General features: G+C 40.6%; 2 protein-coding genes across 7 annotated transcripts in view; both read left to right on the top strand.

The window, feature by feature from the left end:
- vstm4b (V-set and transmembrane domain containing 4b) overlaps window positions 1–25,149 on the top strand; it is a 331,487-nt gene that overhangs the window by 275,947 nt on the left and 30,391 nt on the right. For 5 of the 6 annotated variants that reach the window (XM_077550535.1, XM_077550530.1, XM_077550534.1 and 2 more), the window contains one exon: window positions 13,142–13,235. The gene's annotated coding sequence lies outside the window, so the exon portion shown is untranslated. Of the gene's footprint in view, window positions 1–12,872; window positions 13,030–13,141; window positions 13,236–25,149 lie in introns of those variants that run through there. The other variant, XM_077550532.1, reaches the window with a different exon arrangement.
- On the top strand, window positions 14,497–18,311 carry LOC144038556 (bone morphogenetic protein 2). The gene is made up of 5 exons (XM_077551125.1): window positions 14,497–15,462; window positions 16,059–16,198; window positions 16,382–16,498; window positions 16,574–16,751; window positions 17,410–18,311. Exons 1-5 carry the CDS (start codon window positions 15,099–15,101, stop codon window positions 17,817–17,819), a joined length of 1,209 nt encoding a protein of 402 aa, XP_077407251.1. The 5' UTR covers window positions 14,497–15,098; the 3' UTR covers window positions 17,820–18,311.

The raw sequence follows: 25,149 nt of genomic DNA, 5'->3' as shown, positions 1-25,149 counted from the left end.
TTCATTTGGATGGCTTCTAGATATGTTACATCCAAATATCTGCAATATCATTATCTGTAACACTGAAACCCTTCTTTCCCTGCTACGCGTTGGTTTTGCGTCATTGCATTTGGTTCCTTTCATTTTTGTCAGATTGGAGATTTGAGACACAACATCATGACCTCATCGTTGCTGCTATCAGCCCTCTATTTTTTTGTTGTGTTTTTAGGAGTGTTGGACCCGAGCCAAGTTGTGTTCTGTTGGGACGTCCTGGGAGTCCTGTCATAGTTCCAGCCCATTACCTCTTGCCCATAAACTTCAGTCCCTTGGTCACAAGTTTTTTGATGTATTGTCATGAAGTGCAAATTACATGTGAGCATATTATTTACATGAGATCTGGTTCTTCACTATTTCCCTCCTCCCTCTCCCCCCTCCCACCCCTCCACTTTCCTATCATGGGCATTTTACAAGAGGAGCTGCATTTCATTGTCTGTTATTTCAGCTTGGTGCTAAAAGGATTTCACAGGAAGTGAGAGTCAAACTGAGACAGTTGCTGACACACTTAAATCCCACAAACCTCCCACCATCACCTTTTTAGACGATTTTTTTCTCTCACTTTTATGAACCATTAGTCCCGCCGCTGTGTAGAATTAAAGACTCACAGAAGGCGAAAAGGGAGTAGGCCATAAGTTGCTAAACATAATTGAAGGCGGCCGCTTCCAATGGGTTGATATTTGATCTGAAATCCATTTTATTTTGTAATGTAATTTCTGGAATACTTCTGCAAATATGGGGTCATGTTTTTATTCTGCATAGCAACCTCAAGATGTTCTGAATTAGATGAAGGTCTTCTTTCCCCTTCAGTAACAGTGGATTTGGGAAGACTTTAGAACTAAGGGAGTTGAACAAAACTTTGGCTCACACTCGGACCGTTGTAGCCGAGATCATCGTGGCAGTTTTATCGGAACTGAACATTTTCCTTTTTATGAAAAAGCAAAGTCTGCAAGATTTTTCTTTTTAACTGGCCAAGTCTGTGTAGGTAACTGTCACGTGAAGTATGGAATTTGGACCCAAAAGTAGACAATACACGAAGGTTGAAAATAAGAGTGTCTGTACAGACAAAAATACAAAGTAACAGCAGAGAGCAGGGCTGGATTCAGGTGGCTTTGCAGAAAACACTTGGAGAAATCTTGACTAAGAACCTTGATTGGGCTCGATGCAGAGAAATCGCACCGTCCTAGCTGCAGTTTACTCACTGAGTAACTCCAGCAAGGACGATGCTCAATTCTATATGACAGAATAAAGGCATATATGGCAAATAAGAGTGGTGGGAAAAATACAGAACCTTAGCAACTGACATTATCATCACAAGGACCAAATACACGACAGGAATATAGCGACTGCATAGAAACTGACAACATCATCATCACAAGGGACAAATACAGGACATGACTAAAGCAACTGCATAGCAACTGACATCAGAATCACAAAGGACAACTACAGGACAGGATCACAGCAACTGCATAATAACTTAAAACATCATCATCACAAAGGACAACTACAGGACAGGATGATAGCAATATATTTCAAATCAAGCCATCATCATCACAAGGGTCAAATACAGGACAGGACCATAGCAACTGTATAGCAACTGTGATGATGTTGCAATTTGCTATGCAGTCCCATGGAACTGCATAGCAAATTGCAACATCATCATTACAAGGGCCAAATACACAACAGGACCATAGAAACTGACAACATCATCACAAGGGACAAATACAGGACCATACCAACACAATGACCCCACGGCCACAATGTGTGTGTTTTTATAAGCAATTTTATCAGCCACTGGTTACTGCAAAAATAATTTTATAGCAGAGAAATCTGATTCTATTGTGGTTCTTTCTGGTCGTAATTATCATAAAACACAAACAATGATTGATCCAAATGCATTTGGTTGCCAATTGATTTGCTGCTGTTTTTCCATCGATTGAATTTGAATTGAATTTCTGAGAAAACACAAATCAGTTTTTTGTTTTTTTTGGGGGGGTTTTCACCGAGATGACGCAATTCACAACCTTCTTCCCCCTGCTCCCTGTTGCTTTCAGGCCTAAATCCATCCTAATAGTGGCCTAGTAGAAGCCTGGGCAGCACATGTTTGTGATAGCATCAGTTAAGTCACGGATCAGGACCTGGTCTGGGCCGCTTATGTCACACCATAACAAGGCCAATTTAGACAAACAAAATGAGGTAAATTCAACTCGGCCATTTTCTATTTATGCATAATTAGACTAATTCGTGGCCAAGCCAGATTCTTTTTGTGTGTGCGAGTTCAGACGTAAATGTGGTCGATTTGCACAGTGGCACAGTAATACAGTGGTACCGTAAAGCAATGATGGGGGTGTGAGTTTTTTTTTTTCTTCTTTTTTTTTCTGAGAGCTCAGTATTGTTCATTCGGTAATTTTTCCGATTTGACATGGGGGGAGTTCTAACAGTGTGACTTATGACACCATCATGTCGCAAAATAATAGACAGAATCATTAACTAATATGAGAACCACTAGTAATTTTAACTGACTATGTCTGGTGTCAAAATCAGTTGTTGAGATGATAAAGGCACTGAGACAAATACAGAAGCAACAGCCTCTTAATACGGTTAGCGGTGTTATCATTTGAAAGACATCTAGTAAGAAATATATAATAATGGGTGGGATGAAATGCCCCAAAATAATCAAGTACGGCAGTGCTGCTGATTTGACAAAGAAGTCTTTAAAAAGGAGGATTGCGGCCCATCATTGTTACTTTCAGTTTAACTATATAATGGCACTCAGATTAAACAAGATGAAGGAAGAGACAAAATTGCTCCAAATTTGCAAAATCTCCCCTGCATCTCCATCTCAAGAAATGACATCACATTGCTCAGTACCACCAGGTTCTCCATTGAAAGGCCGTGTCCACTGAACTTTATAATCTTGAAGTCATTTGGCCACAGGAGCGACCATCACACGGCTCCCTGTGTGTTGTTGAATCACTAGCAGCTGCTACAAGCAGCATCCTGCCAGCTTCGTCATGCGCTGACAATACCCAGGAAAGTAGTACACAGGGAGCAGCATGGTGGAACTAGTGGTTAGCATGTTTGCCTCATAACTAAGAGGTTTTGGGTTCGGATGAAAGCTAAAACAATAATGAAAATGGATGGAAGGACACAAATAAATGACCCCACTTTAAGAACATACCAGCACCTGTTATGACCTGGTGTGTATATTATAATGTTTTCAGTGTTTTGGAGTTGCGCCGTTGTGGGAGTGAACAACAGTCGAGTTGATTCCTGGCCAATCAAGCTGGTCCCCTCATTAATAGCTACATAATGAGCTCGTTCGCAGGAGTCTATGAGGAGATTGACACTTTCAAAGTACGTTTATAAAGAATTACAAGAAGATATCCACTATGGATTTCGCAAGTGAGTTGATTTCTACAATTATTCAAAAACGTACGATGAATGCTGTTGTCTATTTTTATGAATGAAATCCATGACATCCAACATATCAGTGTATTCAGTATTCGTATTGAGAATATTTATTGTCATTGTCACAAAGGAACAACGAAACTTAGTTCGGAGCATCCATGCAGCAGAGTTGGTAAAGTGCAAAATCCCACAAAATAAATAATCATAAAATAGCCCAGTGTAAACATTCGACAAAGACTGGGTTGTGGTGGGTGCCTGGTGGGGTGCCTGGTGGGCCTGCCGTGCCCCGTTCTGATGTGTTGGGCTTGGGGCGCAGGCCATGTTGGGGGGGGGGGGGCGCTCCGGGCTCCTGGGTTTGCTCTCCGGCTGGTGGCCCCCGCGGGGCCCGGGGGCTGTGCTTGCCCTGTCCTGGCCGGGGTCGAGGCTACCTTCTTTGGTGGAGGTTTTCATGCATGCCAGATCCACCACACCAGCATCTACCAAAATTCAAAGACTAAGCGCAAGTGGAACTCAAAATCATTACACCACCTGCACCACAACTTGGACCTGGTTTCACCTGGTCTAAAGACTAGTCTACTTTTTGTAACCAAATTGCCAGCGAGGCGTCGCGTGGTCTGCCAAATTCCCGGCACGAAAATGGAGATGCACCGGTTATTACGCTGAACGCATATCTGCATGTGCGACTGTCAAAATGACAAAATGGTCCCAAGATTGACATCCAGCCACTAAAAGGAGTTTAGCACGATGGCTTTTTCAGGTTAGGACACCTGCGTAATTGTGTGTTTGTGCGTGTGTAACATTGTCTGTCTGTAGCAGCTGCTTAGATGATAAAAATAGTAAGTGATGACAGGGCACTAGGATATAATTAAAGAGATTGTGCTAAAAAAAAAAAAAACTCCATCGCTGATGTCACTGACACAGCAGCTGCGAGATTCACCTGCACATACGCACCTTCATAGAATGATCATGAACGCATACTGTAAATACCCTGCAGGATTGTTGTGGATGGGGATTTACCGTACTTGTAAAATCGAGGGAGATTACTTGCTGACTCGGGCAAACTGCAGCTCAAGAGTAGCATCAACTGGGACTTCCCCGGCTCTCACGTCACCAGATTGGAGCCATCTTGCTATTCCCACCGACAGAATCCCAGACTTGGAACTGCATACAGAAACACAGCCAAATATTAAAAGATCAATTTCCTCCAAAAACAGGCTAATCTATTCCCGAATGCCAATAGAGGAGGTTAACAACACAAATCCAATGTTTAACCGAAAGTCTTTCATCATTTCTTAGCTGACCTCAGCTTCCCCACAGGACCTCGAGACGACATCATTCACAAGCGCTTGATAACCCCTCGCTTCGTCTACTGACGCTGATGCTAATGGCGGGTATGAGAAAAGGAGAGAAAAATTGACGAGCTACAGTTGACTTGGAGAGAAATGAAACATTAATGCACACTTTGCTTGTACTGGAAAGTCTTAAAAGAAGAGAGCCGTTCAAGGGAATCGGTATTTGACTAGCCGTTCTCAAGAGGAACCACAAGAAGGAATCTATCTGTTTTTTATGCAACGTTCACAATATCTATCAGCTGGGATAGGCTGCAGCTCACCAGATTTATTTGTTTATTTATTTTAGCTTAGCATACATGTGCGCTCCTTAATGCGCAATAGAAACTCGCAACCCACTCAGATGAGACATGATGACATAGATGTTAACAAACGCACGGTTTACTCATCCACTTCTTGGCCTTTTTTTTTTTAATTAAATGAGGCCATATATGGAGGGCCAGTTGTATCACGGGTAAGTTGTCTCATTGTGATTTTCTTCTCCACCAGAGGGCGCAACAAAAAAGTGGAATACTAAGTTTTCTTTGTATAAATGGTCAGGGGTTGTGTACTGTCTGATAAGAGAATAGCACATTGTGAGCCGGGATGAGTGCCAGTTATCTGTTTCGCACAACCCAAAGTAACATTTTTCAACTCCCGATATTTTGAAACAGGTGCCGAACATAGACAAATTCTTGCTGCAAATCATGTGGACTCATTAGAGGAGAGATTCGGGCATCTTGTCATGCCTCAGTCACTGCTTTGCTTTAAGCTAGCTTTAAACTAGAGCAAGTATTAGCCAACATGGTAGTTCGGGGCAACTTGTCTCAGTCATTTTGGGGTTTGTTGTCACATACTGTATGCAAAAAATGGCCCAATGAAAAATGCACCAATGGCAACTCAGTTTACATATGCCAGAATTACCTTTGAGATGATGAGTCTGAAAAATGAGGAAATTAGTATGCCATGTTTTGTTTCATTGTGTTCATCATGTCACGACTGATTTAAGTTTCATGATGAAACATCCATCAATCCATTAACCGAAATGCTTTTTTTGTTGTTGTTTTTAAAGTCAATTGAATCTCAAATTTCCTGTTTAAGGGAAGCAAAACAGGCATTTGAGGCTGAGAGCTATGACCTACATGCAAGCAGCTCCTAAGGGCTTTAATCTGTTTCATAATATTTTATGTTAAAGTTTGCTCAATGTCTATGTTAAATTTTCAAGATCAATGATAAACAATTTGTCTGGCTGTAAAAACAAACCAAAACAGGAGAAACAAGGATAATTTTGTCCTTGTTTTATTCGTTGCAAAATCCAGTGTGACATCTTACCTCATATAGTGTGACAACTTACCCATTGGTGGGGCAACGTGTCACATGTTCACTTCCTCTACTTGATGGCTTATAACTCTGCACTGACACAAAGTATGAAAATTACATGAATACAAAAAATATACTTAAGACTTTGGTCTTTCATCTGGTATACATTTTGTTTATATGTGATGTATTAATTCCAATATAAAAGTTAAAAAAAAAAAGTGATACAACTAGGCCCGGTCTCCCTAAATATGTCATAATAATAATATGTCATAATAATATCATTCAAGTGGCTGCAATTTTTTTTCTGTATTGAAGTGAAACTTGTTGCTTATATAGCAAGTCAGATCAAAATACAAGATACACGTGTGCTGAGGGGCAGAGTTGAGCTTATATGTGATACTCTACTGCCCCCATTAGGACAAATTGATAACTGCAAGAGGAGATGGTCAAAGAAAGCATTGCCTTGCTGTTTTACAATTCTGCCACTCTTCAACTGTGCGCATATGACAAGCATTTTGAATGTGTTTTTTTTAAGTATTGTCTGACAGTTAAAATGTTAATGTTACTTTAGCTGTCTGTACAATTCATATGGGGGGGCGGGTTAGTTGTTGGATGATCAAATTTGACACAAGCACGCGCACTCTGATGGGTTTATATTTATCGCCGAAAAGTGTTTTTCAAACCAATATTACTGTAGTTATGCTTTTACTACTGGGTTAGCATCATAAAGTACAGTATATTGTGATTGTGACATATTTATTTATATTATTTCCAATGGAAAAAAAAGATTTGCGTTCCACTGTATATAACTCTGTGGTGTGGAGTGACCATACATTAAAGACCATCCTGGGGTTCCGCAGCTCAGTGGGGGAATTGGAACTTAAACAGTCCGATTCCTTAAGCACAAATGAAACAATGCACTCTAATTTGTTACATGTGCTACTTGTTGGCACTTAACACGTCTCTCTCTCGCTCTCGCTCTCTCGCTCTCTCTCTCTCTCTCTCTCTCTCTCTCTCTCTCTCTCTCTCTCTCTCTCTCTCTCTCTCTGCCTAATGCAGCTCACGCGGATCAGTGAAGCAAATAGAAAGCAGAAAATGTTGCCTCTATGACCTTGCCTCCTTCGAAGATGAGATATTTTAAAAGGTGTTGCGTTGGGAGATTTGACATAGCGTAATAAAGGTTAGGCCGCAATCTGAGTGCTCATAAACATTCCGCCATCATAATGGCCCATTAAAAAAAAAGAGTAGCTGCTCCAAAGTCAAGCCTTACGCATTAGTACATGCGTTTCTAAGCATGGGAAAGTGTATTTCTATAAAAAAATTTGGGCTTGGCAGGAGGAAAGTAAACTATATTTTTCACTCAATAATTAAACTTAATTACACTTTGCCCAAACGGTTATCAGCTTCTTCCCAAATGCATTTAAGCCATTTGGCCTTGCACTTACTATAAAACACTTCATAAATCTTTCTAGATATGAGACAAAGCGCACACAAATGTGATTTTTTTTTTACCTCCATGCAAGCAATTGAGATTATTTTCATAAATGAGGCTTGCCTTAGATTTTTCTTGGAGTCTTTGCAGGAAATATATGAAACATTTACTTCATGCATGTACTTATACGATAGCCGTACATTGTACCACAATGAGAGGAGGACTTTTAAAGGATTCTTGGAGTGCTTTAAGTACACTTTAGAAGACATTTGTGAAGCCAGGCGGTGGGAGAAGGTGATGATGAAAGAGTGCAGAGTTATTGGCGTGTATAAACGGCCCACTGGTTGACCATTAGGCACTACAATAGAGTAAGAGTGAGGATGAAAAATTTATGTGTGCAGTCTACAGCGGATGAATTCCATATGCTGCGCTTGTCTCAGACGGAAGGCTTGGATCGGATGTCTTATGGCAAATACTAGTCTGAAAGCATTGAGCGGCAATTCCTCATGCCTGTGGATCTGAAAAGATGGACCAATAATACTCATGAGTCACATGACATCCAGAGAGCAAAACTGGGTAATTGGGTCCAATTTGGACATTTTCACTTGGGGGGTGCAGTCACTTTTGTTGCCAGCAGTTTAGTCATTAACAGCTGAGATTTTAGTCATTTTGAGGAAACTGAAGACCCTTTTACAAGCTGTAAACTGACTACATTGCAGCAAAGGGTAATTTTGTCATTCTTGTACCATTCCGTTGAAAAAAATGGTAAGAAACAAAAATTATGAGAAGTGTGAGATATTGTAAACATGTCTTGTTTGTAACATTTGGATGTAACAGAAGATAAAGAACAAAAGCTTTTAATAATCCAGAAGACAAGTATATTTATTTATTATAAATGCACCTCTATTTTACGATTTTGCAAACGATTAGATTAAAATGACGATTAATCAAATGAATTTGATTTTTTGCCCAGCCCTACTTTGTCATAGCAAAACACGTATGTTGGCCTCATCAGAGTGCTGAGTAAAGACTTTGCAAGAACAACAAGAGTCAAAAGCAAAAATCAAGGCAATTGCAGTTAAACCACAATACGAAAAGAAAATTAAAGCAGATAGGCCCGGCTCCAGTTTCACCTCGCATCATTAGTTATCAACAATTTTCATACCAGTGACCAGTTTATGCAAATAAAGACCACAAAAAGGGAGCGGGAGATAACAGATCTCAGCGAAAATGGGCTGCAAGCATGACCGACGAGCCAATTTAAATAGTCGAATAATCCCTTCAAATCATCTATGGGCGTTCATAAACACGCGATATGATTTGATGTTTAATCGGGCATTTGCAGAGCTCATGTGGCGTTAACAAACACCTGAAGTCACAGGAGCGGGTGCAAAAATAATCGAACCATTGCTATTATTTCATTTTTTTTGTTTGAGTATTTACTTTTTGAATACTCACTGATATCACTGGCACTTTTGATATATACAATTTCATTAAAACATTTTTTACAAAACTTTCTTTCTGACACAAATGATGATGATTTGCCAACGTGTCAAACTGCTGCAATATAGCACCGTGGAGGATTTATTCGATGTCAGATTTTTATTGCCTTAAATAATGGTAGCCGATATCGGTAGCCTCCACGAGTACTCGATACCTTAAAATAAGCCCGATTTCTGTTCCAGTTTTTAATAAAATAATTGAAATGTTTTTTTTTTTATGTAATAAATTTTAATCTTCTCCATGAAACATGACATTTGAAGTTTAAAAACACAAGAGGAACCGGGCGGCAAATGATGCAACAACTTTTATAAGCCTCCAAATTCAATAGAAAATCATAATAGTCTCACTTTTCTTTCATTGTCATTAATCAACAGGGAATATTGCAGTTGGGAAATCCATCAGCCGCATGCACGCTTCATTCAGTTAGCAACACAACTGGAGTCTAAATTAAATTGTAATTACACTTGAGTAAGTGGAGTCAAATTAGACAAACATGCGTTTAAACGTGAATGGATTTCTACAGACGAAACCACACACACACGCGCGCCCATTAAGCAGACTATGCAGGTGGCCTACCACCATAACAAACAGCCTAATTACACGCAGGTGAACGTCATATGTCACTTAGCGCTGCAAAATATTGGATAATAACGAGCGGAGAGTCAGAAGGGAAACAAGTATGTTTCGGCGATTATGAATATCACCGAAACCGCAACAACTTGCCAGATGAAGTAGCGTCTGGCAGACTTAATAATAACGCAAAGGTGAGGCACTCGTGCGGTGCAGTGCGTGCGCATGTGCAGGGTGAAAATGCGACGTTGACTCGGGGAAGAAAAAAAGAAGAAAAAAAAGTCCATATAATTTAGCTGCCCCTGGAGCTTGAACCAAAACTAAATACTCTTTTGATGGCTGTCCAAAATAAAGCTTGAACAACATGAAATATTGCACAAATATATTAATTATATTAATCAAATTCAAATTGTGTACATGACTAGACTAAATAAGCAATTATGCTTGAATGCGATTTAATTTAAGCATTTGGGGGGGGGGGGGGGGGGCGCAAACTCTCATAAACATAAGCGTTTACAAAAAGTCTCGATAGGTAAACTAGTGTAAGGTTCAAAGATGAGTCAGATTTAAGTTAATTTGTTAAAATATTCTTTCTATATTAATATATATATATTATATACTATATAATATTCTATTCGCCTAAAGTTTGCTAGCTCCTGATTGGTTGTGTTGGTCAGCTGATGGGTTGTCAGGAAGTGTTGCCGCTGTCGCTGCGCGTGTGATGAGTAAACAGCGTTTAAGGAATACATTTTAACGTTTTATTTTTTTTATTACTGTGAGTCACCGTGCATCACCAAATCACCGTAATAGCTGAACGATATTACAAACTATGCAAACAATAATCAAAACTATGTACATGTACAAACACATAAATGCTAATGATGGAATTATTAAACAAAATGTACCTTGTTTTGCCTTTTCAGAGGGGCTACCAATACAAAATAATTAAGCATTCCTTGACGCTGTGCAACAAACTTTTCCAGCGTACCAATATTTTAAAGTTGCAATATGGAACGTTTTTTTTCCCAAAATAACTTTACAATAAGAATTTTATTTGACCATTTATGAGTGAAATGCCTTCTAATTAGTAGATTAACACCTTAGCTGTTCACAATTGGTACTCTTGCAAGCCTCTGGTCAATAGTTTTGAGACTGGATTCGGGTTAGAATTCCCCGCGCCCTGTCTGCGGATGTGACGTAATGTGCGTGGTGTGTATGTGAAGAACGGTATGTGCAGTTTCATTTTTTGTCAGCAGGTGGCAGTGGCGATTCGAAATGGAATATTCTACGTTCAACAGTTTTAAGGCTGCCTTGAGTACAAAAGCACTAAACCGGAAGTGACTCTTCAAAACAAAGCTAGAAATACAAAACCAGAAGTGATGATTTACAAGGCAATTTTTTAAAAAAATAAAATACAATCCATGTTCCGGTAAGAAAATATAATTATGGTTATTTACAGCGTTGTTCCAGAAGAAATCCATCTCCATCCTGCTTTTTCATCTTATTAAGAGTGTTCCATTAACCACCAACGAACCCTCACGGTACACTAGCCTCAATTTAATTAGAATACTTAAAAATATATATACATACTCGACTGAACATGTTTGCAGTCAGTGGCAATAGAGGATCAGGTGCACCCAATTTGAATGTCACATTGAAAGAATTGCCATATGGTTTCACTTTTACTGTGATTGTATTCCTCTTCATTATTCATTCAAAGATCGCAGCGGCAACAACAGCAACAGCAGCGGCCGCCAGCACTTGAGGTGAAATGCCTTCCATGTGTGTCTAATTGCCATAGTACAGGTATTTAAGTCAAGGTGAAGTCATTAACACTTGCACACACTTGTCAGATGTGAAGCCAGGTGGCCCTTGGCTGTTAGTGGACAACCAAAATGAATGCGACTTTTTTGTTTTCCTCCAAAATATAGATCATGAATGAATATGGAGACAATGTAGCACTGTGATCAACTGGTTGTTGCATCTGCCACACAGTTCTCAGGTTCGGGGTTTAAATATCAGGTTCTGTATGGAATTTGGATCTTCGCCCTGCCAGGCTAGAGCCACATTTTCAAAATTAGGCACATAACAATATGTTCACTGGGTTGCTTAATTTCACATTTGATAGCAAAGCAAGCATACCAGAGAGACTGAAATATTTGTATACGGGGAATTAAAACATATGTTTCTGTTTTTGCAATATGTCCTCTTTAATCAGAGCTAAAAATCCAACCATTTTGGCTGATTTGTTTTCAATCTGTTGCAATGTGTGTAAAGTAAAATTCCCAATCCCAAACGTTTATAGAATGTTAGGAATCTTTGACTGCTCTTCATCCATTAGCTAACCTGAAGATGCTATAGGAAGGTCAGAATGTTTAGTTCTGGTAAATGTTGGGTCTAAAATAAGTCATAACTTCCTTAAGTTCCATTAAAAACATCAAGCAGGCAGGCTGATAAAAGGAAGAACATTTTTGACGCTGTGATTTGTGAATAGCCATATCCAAGTCAACATCCCCACCTGGTGGTCAATTGTGAGTCTTGCAACCATAAAGGAAACCATAATGTCCAAAATACAGACATAACTATAGTATTTATTAGACAAATGTATCAGTATTAGTGTTTGTCTATACCATGGTAAATAAAACTGCAATAATATATTCATAGTTAATCAAAACTGAGTGTTATTATCTGTTTAAAAACATGCCTATGGCAAATAGTGTTTTGTGTGTTTAGTTGGCTCAATCCGACAACATGGTGTGGTCCCTGCATACATGTCTGCTCCCTATATACAGTGGCAGGTTGACGCAATGACGTCACAGGGCTTATGTGGCCATGTATCTGTAGTCAGCACATGGTCATTGTAAACATTTGAGGACATCCCCTGCCATGCAGCAGTCCCGTGCACGTGGGCTTCATTTGCGTCATGCTGGAGGTGAAGCCTAATAGGTCATCCATATGCAATTATTTTAAAAAAGGAGGACATTTGAATAAAAATAAATAAATGTGTGTGGATCACTTGTCGTTTTTGTTTTGACAACCTTGGAGAGTGTAAAGGTATGATTATGTTTGATAAATGATACAGGGGTACACATTCTGATTCTTATCAATTTTTAAAATGTGAAAGACCCCACGCATGAAAAAAAAGGTCAAGTGTGCGCTTACTTCACATTGCTTGTTGTAGTACCAAGATTGTCCTGTAAGAGGCAATATGGTGCCACAGGACATCCGAACAGGCAGAAAGCACTAACGTAGCAGTAGTAGAAGAAACAGAAGACGCTAGACTCCTAAGTTGTAACTTATCTAACTAAATTGTGGTCGTAAACGTTTTTCTTTTCATTTTTAGTATTTTTTTATTCTTTTAATTTGTATTCATTTTATTCGTTGCTACTGTTGTTTATCACTTCACATTCAGGGTCGTTCGTTTCTAAAAAGGTACAGCCCGACCTAAAAAAACAAACAAACAAAAAGCAGGGCAACATTTTTGCAAATATGTCTTTTATTAAATAATTGACATAAAATAACGTATCTCGACGTGTCTTTGCAGTGTCTGCTGGAGTACGGTCCTGTTGTGTCGTTGATGTGGACCAACAACAGCCGTCTCTCTGAGCTCCCTACTGGCCACCACCCAGCAACAGCAAGTAAGGGGCCATATGTGGTGGGTACCCAACGCCTTGTCGTTGCAGTGTCTAAAACAGTGCCACACTTGTAACGTGTCCTTGACCTTGTCGTATCAAATCCAATCAGCATGCTCATTTAAATTATCTTGTTATGACTACAGAATGCTTCCTGTTTTATCTGCCAGCATGGCCAGCAGATTGATCACACAAGGCCCATTCAATATGAAGAGCCTAAAAATGAGTAATGGGTCCCCCAAACACGGGCATGTCATTCCTCTGTAATCAGATGAACAATAGGGGAAAAGACTAAGCTTTTTATCAACCTGATGGTCTTGAGAATTTGATCCCCTTTGTTCCATGTGATTAATTGGAGATCATCTGGGATTAATCCTCATGTGGGGGGTCATGAGCGTCATGCTCAGTCACTGTCCAAACAAACCCATGAGGAGGGGGGAAGTGAAGGGGGTCGTCGGGGACAAGGTGACCAATGTGCGCGCGTTTGGGGGGCACATGTGCACGCTAACAATGCGCATCATGTGCGTCATGGCTCTCGCGCTTCGTTTGCTTTCTTGCAACTGGCTTCACACTGATAACAGACAGATGGCCAGAAAAAAAAACATGATGATGGAGAAACTTTACTTTGGTTGAACCCTCCTCACCTCCATGTAAAATACACTCTATCAGGCACTGTAGCAAAAATACAACTTGTATGATTATCATAAATGGCATCGTGCAATATTGTTTAAAATTTTTGATCCAACTTTTTTCCATACAGTATTGATCGGCATGCTATATGTAAATTATATTTTATATAAAACAGAATTTTAAAATATTAAATTGTAAATATTTTTTTTAGAAATTAGATATGTTTATTTTCTAATTGAATATTTTGTTGTATTTGTAATTTTTAGTGTTTATATTTTTCTTTATCGAAAATAATATTTCCCAATGTATTTTATAAATGTATATATCAGAGATGTACAGTCAATTTTTATTCTCTACTTAAATATTTTAATTAAATTTTAATGTTTTGTATTAATTTTGATTTATTTCCATGTTTTCTTAATTAAGTAATCATACAATATTATTTTAATATTTAAATAATCCAAACAAAAATGAAGAAGAAGGCATGCAAATACCTAGGTATTATGGATTTTTTTTTTTTAGTATATCAGTAATTCTATAATTAACATAAAGACTGAGATCGACTAGCAGCACACGGGCTCCCTCTAGTGGTATTTAATGAAATCACTTTCAAAATACAACTCAGTTATATTTAACTTTTGTTTGTTTTTAAACTGAAAGGTACAGTTTTATATAATTTTTATGTGCAATAAATTTTAATTTAATTTAACTAGAGTCCGCCACCCACCACCATCATATTTATTGTGTTTCACTGCTTCCAATAATATATTTTTTTAATTAGTTTGTTTGTTGATGTTTTTGTTTTGTTTGTTTGTTTGTTTTTGGGGGGTAGGAGCACTTGGGCTATTACTGTATTTTAATGTCAGTCATGATGGAATTACTGAGAGCATAAGCGCTTTTTCATGTGGTAAAAAGTTTTGAGAAGTATACTGACAAGCGGATATAGAAATTGTATCTGTTATATAAACTGCTGCTTGTGTAACTTCTAAATAGCATAGAATGGACTATTGCCTAACAATATTATAATAATAAATATATTTTGTCATTGTGACAATTTAATGTTATATTAACGCCTTTAGACAGGATTGGCTGTTGTTTATTTATTTTTTATCTCTACGACCCACTTTCGGGCAATCACATTCCAATTGTGTTTGCGGGGTCTTTTCGCCCCCACCTTCCATCATCAATCAAACTCCAATCATCCACTGATGTTAGCTGAATAGTGTCATCAAATGGCACATGGGTGTCCTTATCACGCACGGTCCCGCAGGGGTCCAGCTCAGTCCGCCCCTTGCCGATATGTCAAGAGGAGCTGATGTGCGCGTCTGGCTCGTCCTCGCATTCCAGCTGCGCTGCGTCGCAGAGCTGCTGGCCGGGCCGGCGGGGACCGGGGCGGACTCGGACCCAGACAGGAAGTTGACGGAAAAGCACGGCGCTTTGTTCAATTTGAAGGATGTGCTCCGGGGCGCTGCGGTGGCCCCGCACAAGAAAGCGCCGCAGTTCATGTTGGATCTGTTTAACGTCGTGTCAATGTCAGACGGGACGAGGAAAAGTCAGAAGGAGATTCTGGAAGGAAATGTAGTGAGGAGCTTCGAGGATAAAGGTTAGTGACACTTTAAAAAACATTTTTATTTCAATTTGACGTAGCCTGCTGAAAAATATTCCATTGCGCAATTGCTTTCCAAATGCGCACGCACGCACGCACGCACGCCCATTGCCACGGCTCCTCGTGCTTAACGTGTTCTCTCGAAATTACTTTTCTGTTGATTGTGCTTTAACTGAGCATTTATTTTCCTGCGGAGTTTTTACTTTTAAAATAGCTAGCTGTCACCCTTTTTCTCAGAACCAGCATCTTTCACTTAGTCTTAGCTAATGTAGCATTTTTGTTGTTCAGTTAGCGAGCACAGCAACACGTGATGTGATTTACTTATTTTCAGTATAAGCATGAGTAGGACTACATTAATAAAGGAATACATTAATTTTCCTTTTGTCAACAGTAAAAAGTAATGTTTGTTCGTTACTTTAGTACATATGTACCTTTTTACTTTGGTACATGATTTGAATCAATCCATCCATGTGTACCAATCTTTTTTGTGTTTACTTGAGATGGAATTCCATAAAATGCGTGCAAAATGTAAATACATGAAAAGAGTCTTGCCATATTAAGTTGTTTTACTAAAATTGTGTTTCATGTTTCAGGTCATGATGGCGAGAGGTTTCACTTTTTCAACCTTTCTTCCTTTGGAAGAGAAGAGAGGATGATAAAAGCAGAGTTCCGTTGGTTTAGGAAGAAACAGAAGCATTTCCTGGGAAAGTCATACAGGCCCCACTTTTATAAGGTAAACGTGATTTTTATTACTTCTAATTTTGTTGACGCCCAAATTCCAATTTTGTTGCCGAGTGCAGTTATTATATGCCAGCAGACATTTTTTTTTCAAACGTGATCATTTTATTATCAATAATTCACAGCAGAAATTTATTAATTTATGCATAACTAATTTCTGTGTCTTGTTACCGTCCAGGTGGATTTGTATGAAGTATTAGATAGTCAAGTGAAACCTTGGCGAGGAAACCTCATCACCTCCAGACTCGTTCCACTTTACACCCAAGGATGGGAAGTCTTCAATGTCACACAAACAGTTGGTATTCTCCATTTCTCCCATCGCCACTGTCAAATAAATCAGAGAAAAGGCCAAACCAGTTGACTTTTTTAGGTATCTAAGTGGATCTGCAACAGCCTGGATAACAACGGCATCCTGGTGGTGACCACGCTGCCATCTGGGATTTGGATGGACTCAGTGGTTACATCATCCAAGACAGCTGACACTAATGCCTACTTGGTTATATTCTCTGATGATGGGAGGACAGGAGCATCCAATCAGTCATACTTTGGTAAGTTGATGGTGGGAAAGACAGAAAATGTAATGAAACGAAGAATCTGTGTTTCCAGTAAAAAAAAAAAAAAAAGCACCTAATCCCTCTTTAACCATGGAGAACCCAAGAACCCTTTTCTTCTTTGGAAAATTATGAATTATACATTAAATGACTGCTATAAATTCACTGAACACCAAAATATATGTTTTTTTCAATTTTAACTTATTTTTTTTTAACTAGCTCAGAGTTGCTAATTTATCAAAAAATATATATAAAACATACTCCTAGGCATTCTTCAACATGATATGAAATAGATTAACAAAAAAAACACAATTTCACCATCTGATGGTTTTGTTTGGATTGATTTCTAGCTCAACAAAACAGCATGTTGCCAGCCATCTTGTCACCACCACTCTGGCTCATGTAATTGCAATATTCATCCACTAGATGGCCCCATGCAGGGGTCAGAAGTGGCACTCTGGACTTTTGAAGTTAAATTTGTAAAAAAAAAAAAAAAAGGTCTTTGTTATTTGAGTAGCAGAATTTATAGGGGCCAAATTTGACCCTGTGGGTTCTCCAGGGTTAAAAAGAAAACAAATCTCCCAAGTTACTTCTTTATTATCAGAATGAAAATGAAGAAAAATTCAACATGGTTTCTAATCCTCTCTACCTCCAGGACCGGCTCCAGCTGCGGCTCCTGAACTCCACAACCACCCCAGTAGGAGGCGACGTGGAGCCCCGGGGCATTTTCCCCGCGGCCATTCCCGGTCCTGCCAGAGAGTCTCCCTCTTTGTAGACTTCGAGGAGATCGGCTGGTCAGGCTGGATCATCTCGCCGCGGGGGTACAACGCTTACCACTGCAAGGGTTCTTGTCCCTTCCCGCTGGGAGGCAACCTCCGAGCCACCAACCACGCTACCGTGCGCTCCATCATGCACGCGCTCAAGGTGTCGACGGATGAAGTAGAAGCGCCCTGCTGCGTGCCTGACAAACTTCAGTCCATCAGTTTGTTGTATTTTGATGACGAGGAGAACGTGGTTTTGAAGCAGTATGACGACATGGTGGCTTTGAGCTGTGGCTGCCACTGATGCTTCACAATAGGACAATAAGTGATGCAGAGATGTTTTAAAATCATTATTTTAGACCTACAATTGTGTTCAGTAAACGAATGAATGCGAAAACTCGGTTAATTACTACTCTCATTCACATTGAACAATTTGATTGGTTAGGAAGCATCATTTGGTAAGTATGACGTCATTTCTTTTTCACCCTTAAATTTATAGCATAAATGTTCTGATGTTACAGAATAACGAGGCATTCTTTCATTTCAAAATAGTAATTCAATCAATTTGTAACATCATATGTGCATAAAAAGCAGCATTAGTGAACGGCAATGTTGAGTATCCATAAGATCACTAGATCAGTTTCATTCATTAGATGTGGACACTGAAAGGATGTCACAATCCTACAAGTACACTGAAAATGGCATAACAATGTGTGTTTGTCCAGCACGGGGTAAAAAAAAATGTTAGTCTTTATTTACAGCAGGTTAAAATATGTGTTATAAAGTTTGTATTGTATGTCTCTCTTTGCACTTTGTATTCTACTGTACTTTCTAATTCTGCCATCCTTCTGTCCTTACATAATCTCACCAGAAGAGGGCAGCATAGGCATTATGTTCAAACTCTTTGTTTTGTATAAAATATATTTAAATAAATATTTTTAATTGTTGAGTTTTTGCAATAATAATACAAAATATTAAATACCAAAATTGTGCATTAGCTGAAACCCAAAATCCTTTCAGTGATACTTTATAAACATAAATTTAATGATATGTGATAATGTTTTACTGTTGTTGTTTTTTTTTATTTGGGGTGGAGGGGGGGGGGGTGGATCACATACACAGTTCAACCCTGGTTTATCGTAATTATAAAAAAATGCCACTGCAACAATGTGATTTGTACGGTTCTACCAACACATCAGCATGCAAAATGCTTTGATATCCATTTGTGTTCATTCTGAATTCAGCGCAGTTTCTTTTAAGAAGTTCCAAACTTGAAATGATGAAAATAATTTCAAATATTGCTGCAAATAAAACAAAACGTCATTTGAGAAGTAACGGAAACTCCCATCACTGCCATACTTTAATAACACACTGCATTTATAATAAATATTCCACATTTACATTCAAACAGTTATCTTTTTACATATTAATGCATTGTCAATATCCCCTTGTTAAAAAAAGCCCTCTTTAAATCCTTTAACTCATATTCAATAGGAGTAGACCATGCCATTCATCTCTTTTCAGTGTACAGAAAATTCAAGTCATAAAGGTAAGTGAATAACAAAATAATCAGGATTAGTGAGTTAAACGGAACAAAACAAAAATATGTTGGCAGCACGGTGGAATTTTGGTTGGCACATGTCCGTCACAGTTCTGAGTATTGCGATACAAATCTCTGGCTGCCTTCCACATTTTCAAAACATGCATATCCTCTGAATTGACTCAAAATTCTCCATCAGCTTGAGTTATTACCCGGAAGACGGTTGGTGAAACAAGCATAATTACACTATGTGCAAAATGATAATCCTATCAACTGTGACAGTCCACTTCCTCAGTACCCAGGAACTCGCCCAACATGTGTTCATGCTGCCCGTAGACAGGCTCTAAATAAGGATGCCCGTCCTTGCAATGGATTTGCCTTGACACGTCCATGTGCCGTAGTTCTTCGTGCTCCATGTGAGGTTCTTGGATGGTAGTGTTCTGGGCCACCGGGACAAAGCCGTGGTAAACCACCAACGGCGCTGGTAAAACTTCCATGGGGGACGCCTGAAGAACAGCTCCGTCCGGGGGCTGGACCGGCAGCTGCACGTAGCTTCCTGTCTCAGGATCGAAGAAGGTTTTGACTTGAACGGGCATGTCTACGAAATAATACTGTCCCGAGTCTGGATCCTGAAGGAGCTTTCGTTGGGTCATTGGAATGGACTGCGTGACGATGGCGTGTTCAATGCTGGACTGGCGAGACAGTTGGCTGGTGCGGCTGGATTGGCGGGACAAGCTCGGCGGCTGGGGCGCCCGCAAGCAGTGTGTGTCGATGCTCTGACTCCTCCTCAGCGGTTTCTCCCGGCTCACTTTTTCTCTGGCTCGGCCCCGCTGCTGAAACTCATCCATGATGGATCTCTCAACGCGTGTGCTTCTCGGGTCGAGCCTCTCATTAACAGACGCTCCCGCGCTGCACCTGCGCCCCGCTCTGTCTCCTAAGAATCTGTCGATGCTTTGCGAGCGAATGTTGGGCACGGGTCTCTCGCCGACGTGGGGTTTGTACACGGGAACATTATTGATGAGACGATCGCCGCTGCAGTGTCTTTGTTCTGGTTTGTCTCGAGTTTGTCTGCCGCTACTACGACCTCGTTCAGTTGAATGTCCATCGTTGAGGCGATTGCCTTCTACTGAATCGTGGCTCGGTCTTCTTGTCCTTTGGCTCATTTCTGTTTTTTTCTGAGGATGTTCCTGATGGTTGACGACTATGTCCTGACTATGACCTTCCCTCTGATGCTTTTTCTCGCTGCGCCTCTGCTCAGATTTGTCACTCTTGTGTTTGCTCGGAGTCGCTTTCTGGGCCTCCTCCTTCTTTATCCGTCGGTTCGTCAGCTTCACAGCTTTGAGAACGGCACGCTCGGATTTGGGTAAGACGGCCGGAGGTTTGGCGAACCCTGACTGGCTGTCGTTAAAACTGCAGGTGGACCCAGAGCGTTCGCTAGGAACTTTTGATATGTCCCGCTGTGTTGTTGGCATAGTCAAAGTCACTGTGTCTTCGGATGTGGGACTCACCACATAAAAACGGTCGTTCTCCTTTTGGGGAGCAGAAGGTCCTGCTTTGTGGTGTGTCTCGGACCTCTCCTTATGCAGAACCAATGGAGGGAACAGTGGAAGCGGCGAGGCGTTTGACAAAGTCTCTTTAGGCTTGAAGACTTCACTTGCAACTGGGGGAGCTGTTTCATTTACCGATGGTGGATTTTGATTTTCATTTCGTGGATGGAAGTCGTCCTCTTCCTTCTCTGAGTTATTCACTAGGCCTCGCGGTGTCCAGGGTTGTATAATCTTTTTCAACTTGTTACTTAGAGTGTTGTCTTTGATCTTAAATAAAGCAGGGATATCTAAAGATGGAGCAAACATGTTGGATGGTGACATTGGTGTTTGGAAATCTTCATCTTGGGATGAGCTCGGACATTCAGTGGTACTTTGTTTGCTTTCCTTGTGAATCTCTTTATTTTCTTCATACTTTGCTGGTTCCTTGACAATCTCCGACTCACCTTCCAGATCACTGAATGAATAATACTCCATTTCTGGCTTGTCTAAATCCTTTTTCATGTGTCCAAGAACGTGATCTCCCCTGTGGACCAGCCCCGTTTTATCAAGGTTCTCCAGAGAGTGATAAACGTTACACTCAGCGTTCCTTTGTGGTGGACTCTCTACAGAGAAGTAGGAAGATTTGGAGGACATGCTGGTGTGGTCGTCAACACCGTTTGCAAGCAGTTCAGGGGATATTAAAGTCCTGGGAAGAGCCTCTGCATCCATATCAGCCTTGTCTTTAGGCATTTTGTCAAGGTCATCTGCCAGTAATGAGGTTTCAACATTTCTGTTTGTGGCTTCTTCTGGGGCAGCCTTAACTGTCTCAGCTTTTACGTCTGATAACAAAGAATAGTGTTTTTTGCTGTGTTGGTTCTTGGAAGGCAAATATGGGTCATGGATGACTGCATCATTAATTGCTACATCGTTTGTTTCTTGGTTGGTGCTGGTTGGCAAAGCATCTTTTGTGATTGTTATATTTTGTACTACGATGAATTCCTCCTGTGCTTCATTTTTGTCATCCCTGTTATAAAGATCTTCTTTATCATTCTCACTGCCTCCGTTTCTTCTGTTTACTACTTTTTTACTCCGAGGAGGAACAGAGGGCGTGTCTAACACCTTGTTCTCACAAATCTCTCTCTCAGCTGCATTTTCCGATAACTGCTTTAAATTTGGATCCTTTTCAGGCCAAAGAGCGGAACTGTCAATTAATCTTTCATTGGCGTGCTTGAAGTCCAATCTTGAGGGTGAATTTAATTCAGTGTCAACCTCGCTCATGCCAGGCAGGGACGCTTTTCTGCCTTCTGATCTCTGGGTCTCACTTGGTCTGGGTTCATTCTGGGAGAGGATCTGTCTCATGTGCTTATGGTCTCTCAAATCCAACAACCTGTCTCTTAGGTCTTTCTCATTTTCTGTGGTGTCATTTTCATCTTGATTGGCTTCTGTAATTGATTCTTTCATGTTTGTACTTGCCTGTACCTTTGATCCATAACTTTTAACATTTTCAGCAAATATTACATTTGCATCCTGATCCATGGTTTTATTCTTTGTCATCTGCCTACTCAAGATAACCTCCTCCAATGCCAATTTAGCCTTGTCATAATTATCATTCATTAGCGCTTTGCTTATCATGACATTGCTGCCCGTCTTTGTGGGAACCTCCTGCTTACTCAGCTGCTTCTCTTTCTTGGCAAATATTTCTCTTTTAGCCAAAGTGTTCCCTCTCATGGACAACATTCCCTTTTTAATGTTCCTTAATTCCCTGGAGATCAAATCATTTTTCACTCTGGCCTCCTCGACTATGTTGGGACCTCCCCTTTTGTTGTCCCGCTCGCATAGTCGGGCCCTCTCAAGCTCTTTCAGAGCATGCAAGTCGTGAATGATGTGTTCACTGTCTCTTCTAGCGTCCTTTTCGATTCTCAAGTTCACCTTCGCATCACCTTCATTATCTCCGTGTTCCTCGTCTGTTACAGAATACCTCTGACACTTAATATAATTGTTCAGTCTGTCTGGGAATATGTGCTTTAGCCTGTCTTCACTATCCGGGGTAATTTTCCCCAAGTCACGATTAGAAAGGTCATCAGTGAGGTGTGTTTTCTTTTTGTCCAAAGCAAGTTGAATATCAGATTTGGTCAGATTTTTCTTTGGAACTGGTGGGGGCTCTTTCTTTATGTGAACATTATTTTGTGACTCACTTGTGACAGGATCATTTTCTGCTACTGTTCTCTTCTCAATGATGTCTTTGGTACATACTAACGCCTCGTCTTTGTCTGACATGGGTTTATTGATGCTTTCGGACTGAGTTGCATGTAGCGCTTTATTTTTTGTTGCATTAATCGCATCTTTTGCAGCCCTGATGACATCAATTGTGCTCATAGCTTGGCCCCTGCTATCCTTTACTTTAGAACTGACACTTTCTTCTCCAAAATGTTTTTCTTTTATGGATTTTACAGGCATTTTTGTTTTGTCCAATACATTTGGTGGCTCTTTCTTGATTGATTCACTTGATAGTAGGGTTTCCTGATCACATTCTGGGGTTACAAATACAGGTGAATGACCACGATTGATGTTAGGTGAAAGCCCTGGTTGTACTTTGCTTGGATTCAGAAGTGAAAGCTCATTCGAGTAATCTGTTGATGCAGGAGGGCTGGCTTTTTTGTACAGGTTAAGTGAAGGATAACTTTGCTTTTTCGCCATGTGGCTTTTGTTCCTTTTCAAGTGCATCATTTTTGAGTGTGTATTTTCATCACCTAGATTCCCAATACTGACAGCGTCCTTTTTGTTTTGTAGCAAATTAGATAACAAATAATCATCACACTGCGACTTGTCGGCTACATGCTCGCCAAGACCGGCAGTTGGGGGGTTGACAGACTCTAAAACTGAACTGCAAACCGTCTGACCTTCTTTCAAAATAGCAGGAGTGCTTAAACCAGATGCGTCGCCCTCTGAATTATTTTCTTGTTTGAGATTCTCTGAAAATGGTGATTGGGTGTCATTTCCAGATTCTTCTAAAGTTTTGAATTTAGGGGGACTATAGCGACTTTTGACCCTCTTCCTGTTGTCTTTGAGATTGAAGAGGATGCTAGACGCTAGTGATTTGTAGCCATCCCTCTTGATGGGAGGCTCAGGTGTCAGTTTGGCCTCCGAGTGAGGTCTGTGGGGAAGGTCCAGCACAGAAGGCGAAAGGATGGCTGAGAGGACTTCCGATGTGTCAGTTGGTTGTCTGGAGGGAATGACTGGTGTCATCAGCTGACAGATGCTGAATGGAGTTAAAGCCGCAGGGCTGACTTCTTCAACCGCTTTCACTTCCATAGACTTTATGGGGTTCGGGATCAATGAAACATCATTTTCAATTTTTGCTGTTGAGCTCTTCAGTGGCACTGTACTTTTCACTCTTAAATTTGTCTGCCTCCAGGGGACAGCACTTCCATCAGTAATATCTGAAGAGCACCTTTTCTGAGGGTGTGCAGCTGAAGGCTTGGGTGGGACCTTGGGCGCTGAAGTGGAAGTGACAGGTTTAGGGGCAACGGGAGGAGGGGGAGGATGGGGTGGTGGAGGAGTGGGAGTTGGCGGGGGAGGAAGGGAAGCTGGAGCAGCGGGAGGAGGAGGGGGCTCACCTGCTTCTTTCAATATCTCTTGTGTATGCAGAGTGTCTTTTATATGAGCCTCTGTTAACTCCTTGTAAAATGGTAGGTCATACCATTTTGGAGTCATATCTACAGTAAGAATAGAAGTATTCTCATCATGGCTATAGCAGAAGTGATTCATACCTCCCCATGTTTGGAAAGGGCTGAACTCACTGTGAAGGAAAAAGTTTTTGACGTTTAGCTTCTTAAGTTTGACTGTGGATTTCCCATTTTTGATCTTGGATGATTTTTCAGAAGACGGACCTTTGCTAGCCTTGCTTGATGAATCATACCCTGATTGATGCAAAGGATGTTTCTGATAATGTCCAGCCATGAGATTGGTGTGGTAGCCTGAGGAGAATTCCGACAGTTCTCTTTGGATGCTGCGGAGCGCAGACTTATCCCACGATTCCCCATTCGAGTCTGCCATGCCGCCATTTTTGATTAGCATTCCATCACAGTTCTCCCCCGTAGTACTTAATGCCTTGAGAAACGATGACATCTTCGAGATGTTCTTCTCTTTTTCTTTGTCATTTCTCCTTTGCTTTTTGGATTCCTTTTGGTGAATTTTTTTTAGTGGCTCTCCTGCCAACGGTTTATGACAGCTGAAAGGTGAATATCCATACAAGAAGTCATCGTTGTAAACCGCATCATCTCCAACGCAGAGACTCCGGAAGGCTCGGTCGGTGAGCGTGCTGACCTCACGGTCGGTCTCGTCCATAAGCAGGTCGGTGAAGCCATTCGGGAAACGATGGTGGAGCATGTTGCCTCCCCGGTGGCCCACGTGACGCTTTTCCACGCAGCCCATTACATCAACAGGTTTCTTCCTGTTTTGCGCCATCAGTCTGGGCAGCTCAAACGCGAGTAGATCCTCTCGTGCTCAGGGCGACATCAGGCAATAAGTCTCCTGAGAAAGAGAACGAAAATAGATTAGGATTGCCG

This window comes from Vanacampus margaritifer, chromosome 18 (genome assembly GCF_051991255.1).
Source record: "Vanacampus margaritifer isolate UIUO_Vmar chromosome 18, RoL_Vmar_1.0, whole genome shotgun sequence".
Taxonomy (NCBI): Eukaryota; Metazoa; Chordata; class Actinopteri; order Syngnathiformes; family Syngnathidae; genus Vanacampus; species Vanacampus margaritifer.
This window is presented reverse-complemented; position numbering and strand designations above follow the sequence as displayed.

Coding starts and splice junctions, on each gene's coding strand:
- LOC144038556 (XM_077551125.1), top strand. CDS start 15,099: ATGGGTGTCCTTATCACGCACGGTCCCGCAGGGGTCCAGCTCAGTCCG. Junction 15,463..16,058: donor GAGGAGCTTCGAGGATAAAG/GTTAGTGACACT, acceptor TTCATGTTTCAG/GTCATGATGGCGAGAGGTTT. Junction 16,499..16,573: donor TCTTCAATGTCACACAAACA/GTTGGTATTCTC, acceptor TGACTTTTTTAG/GTATCTAAGTGGATCTGCAA.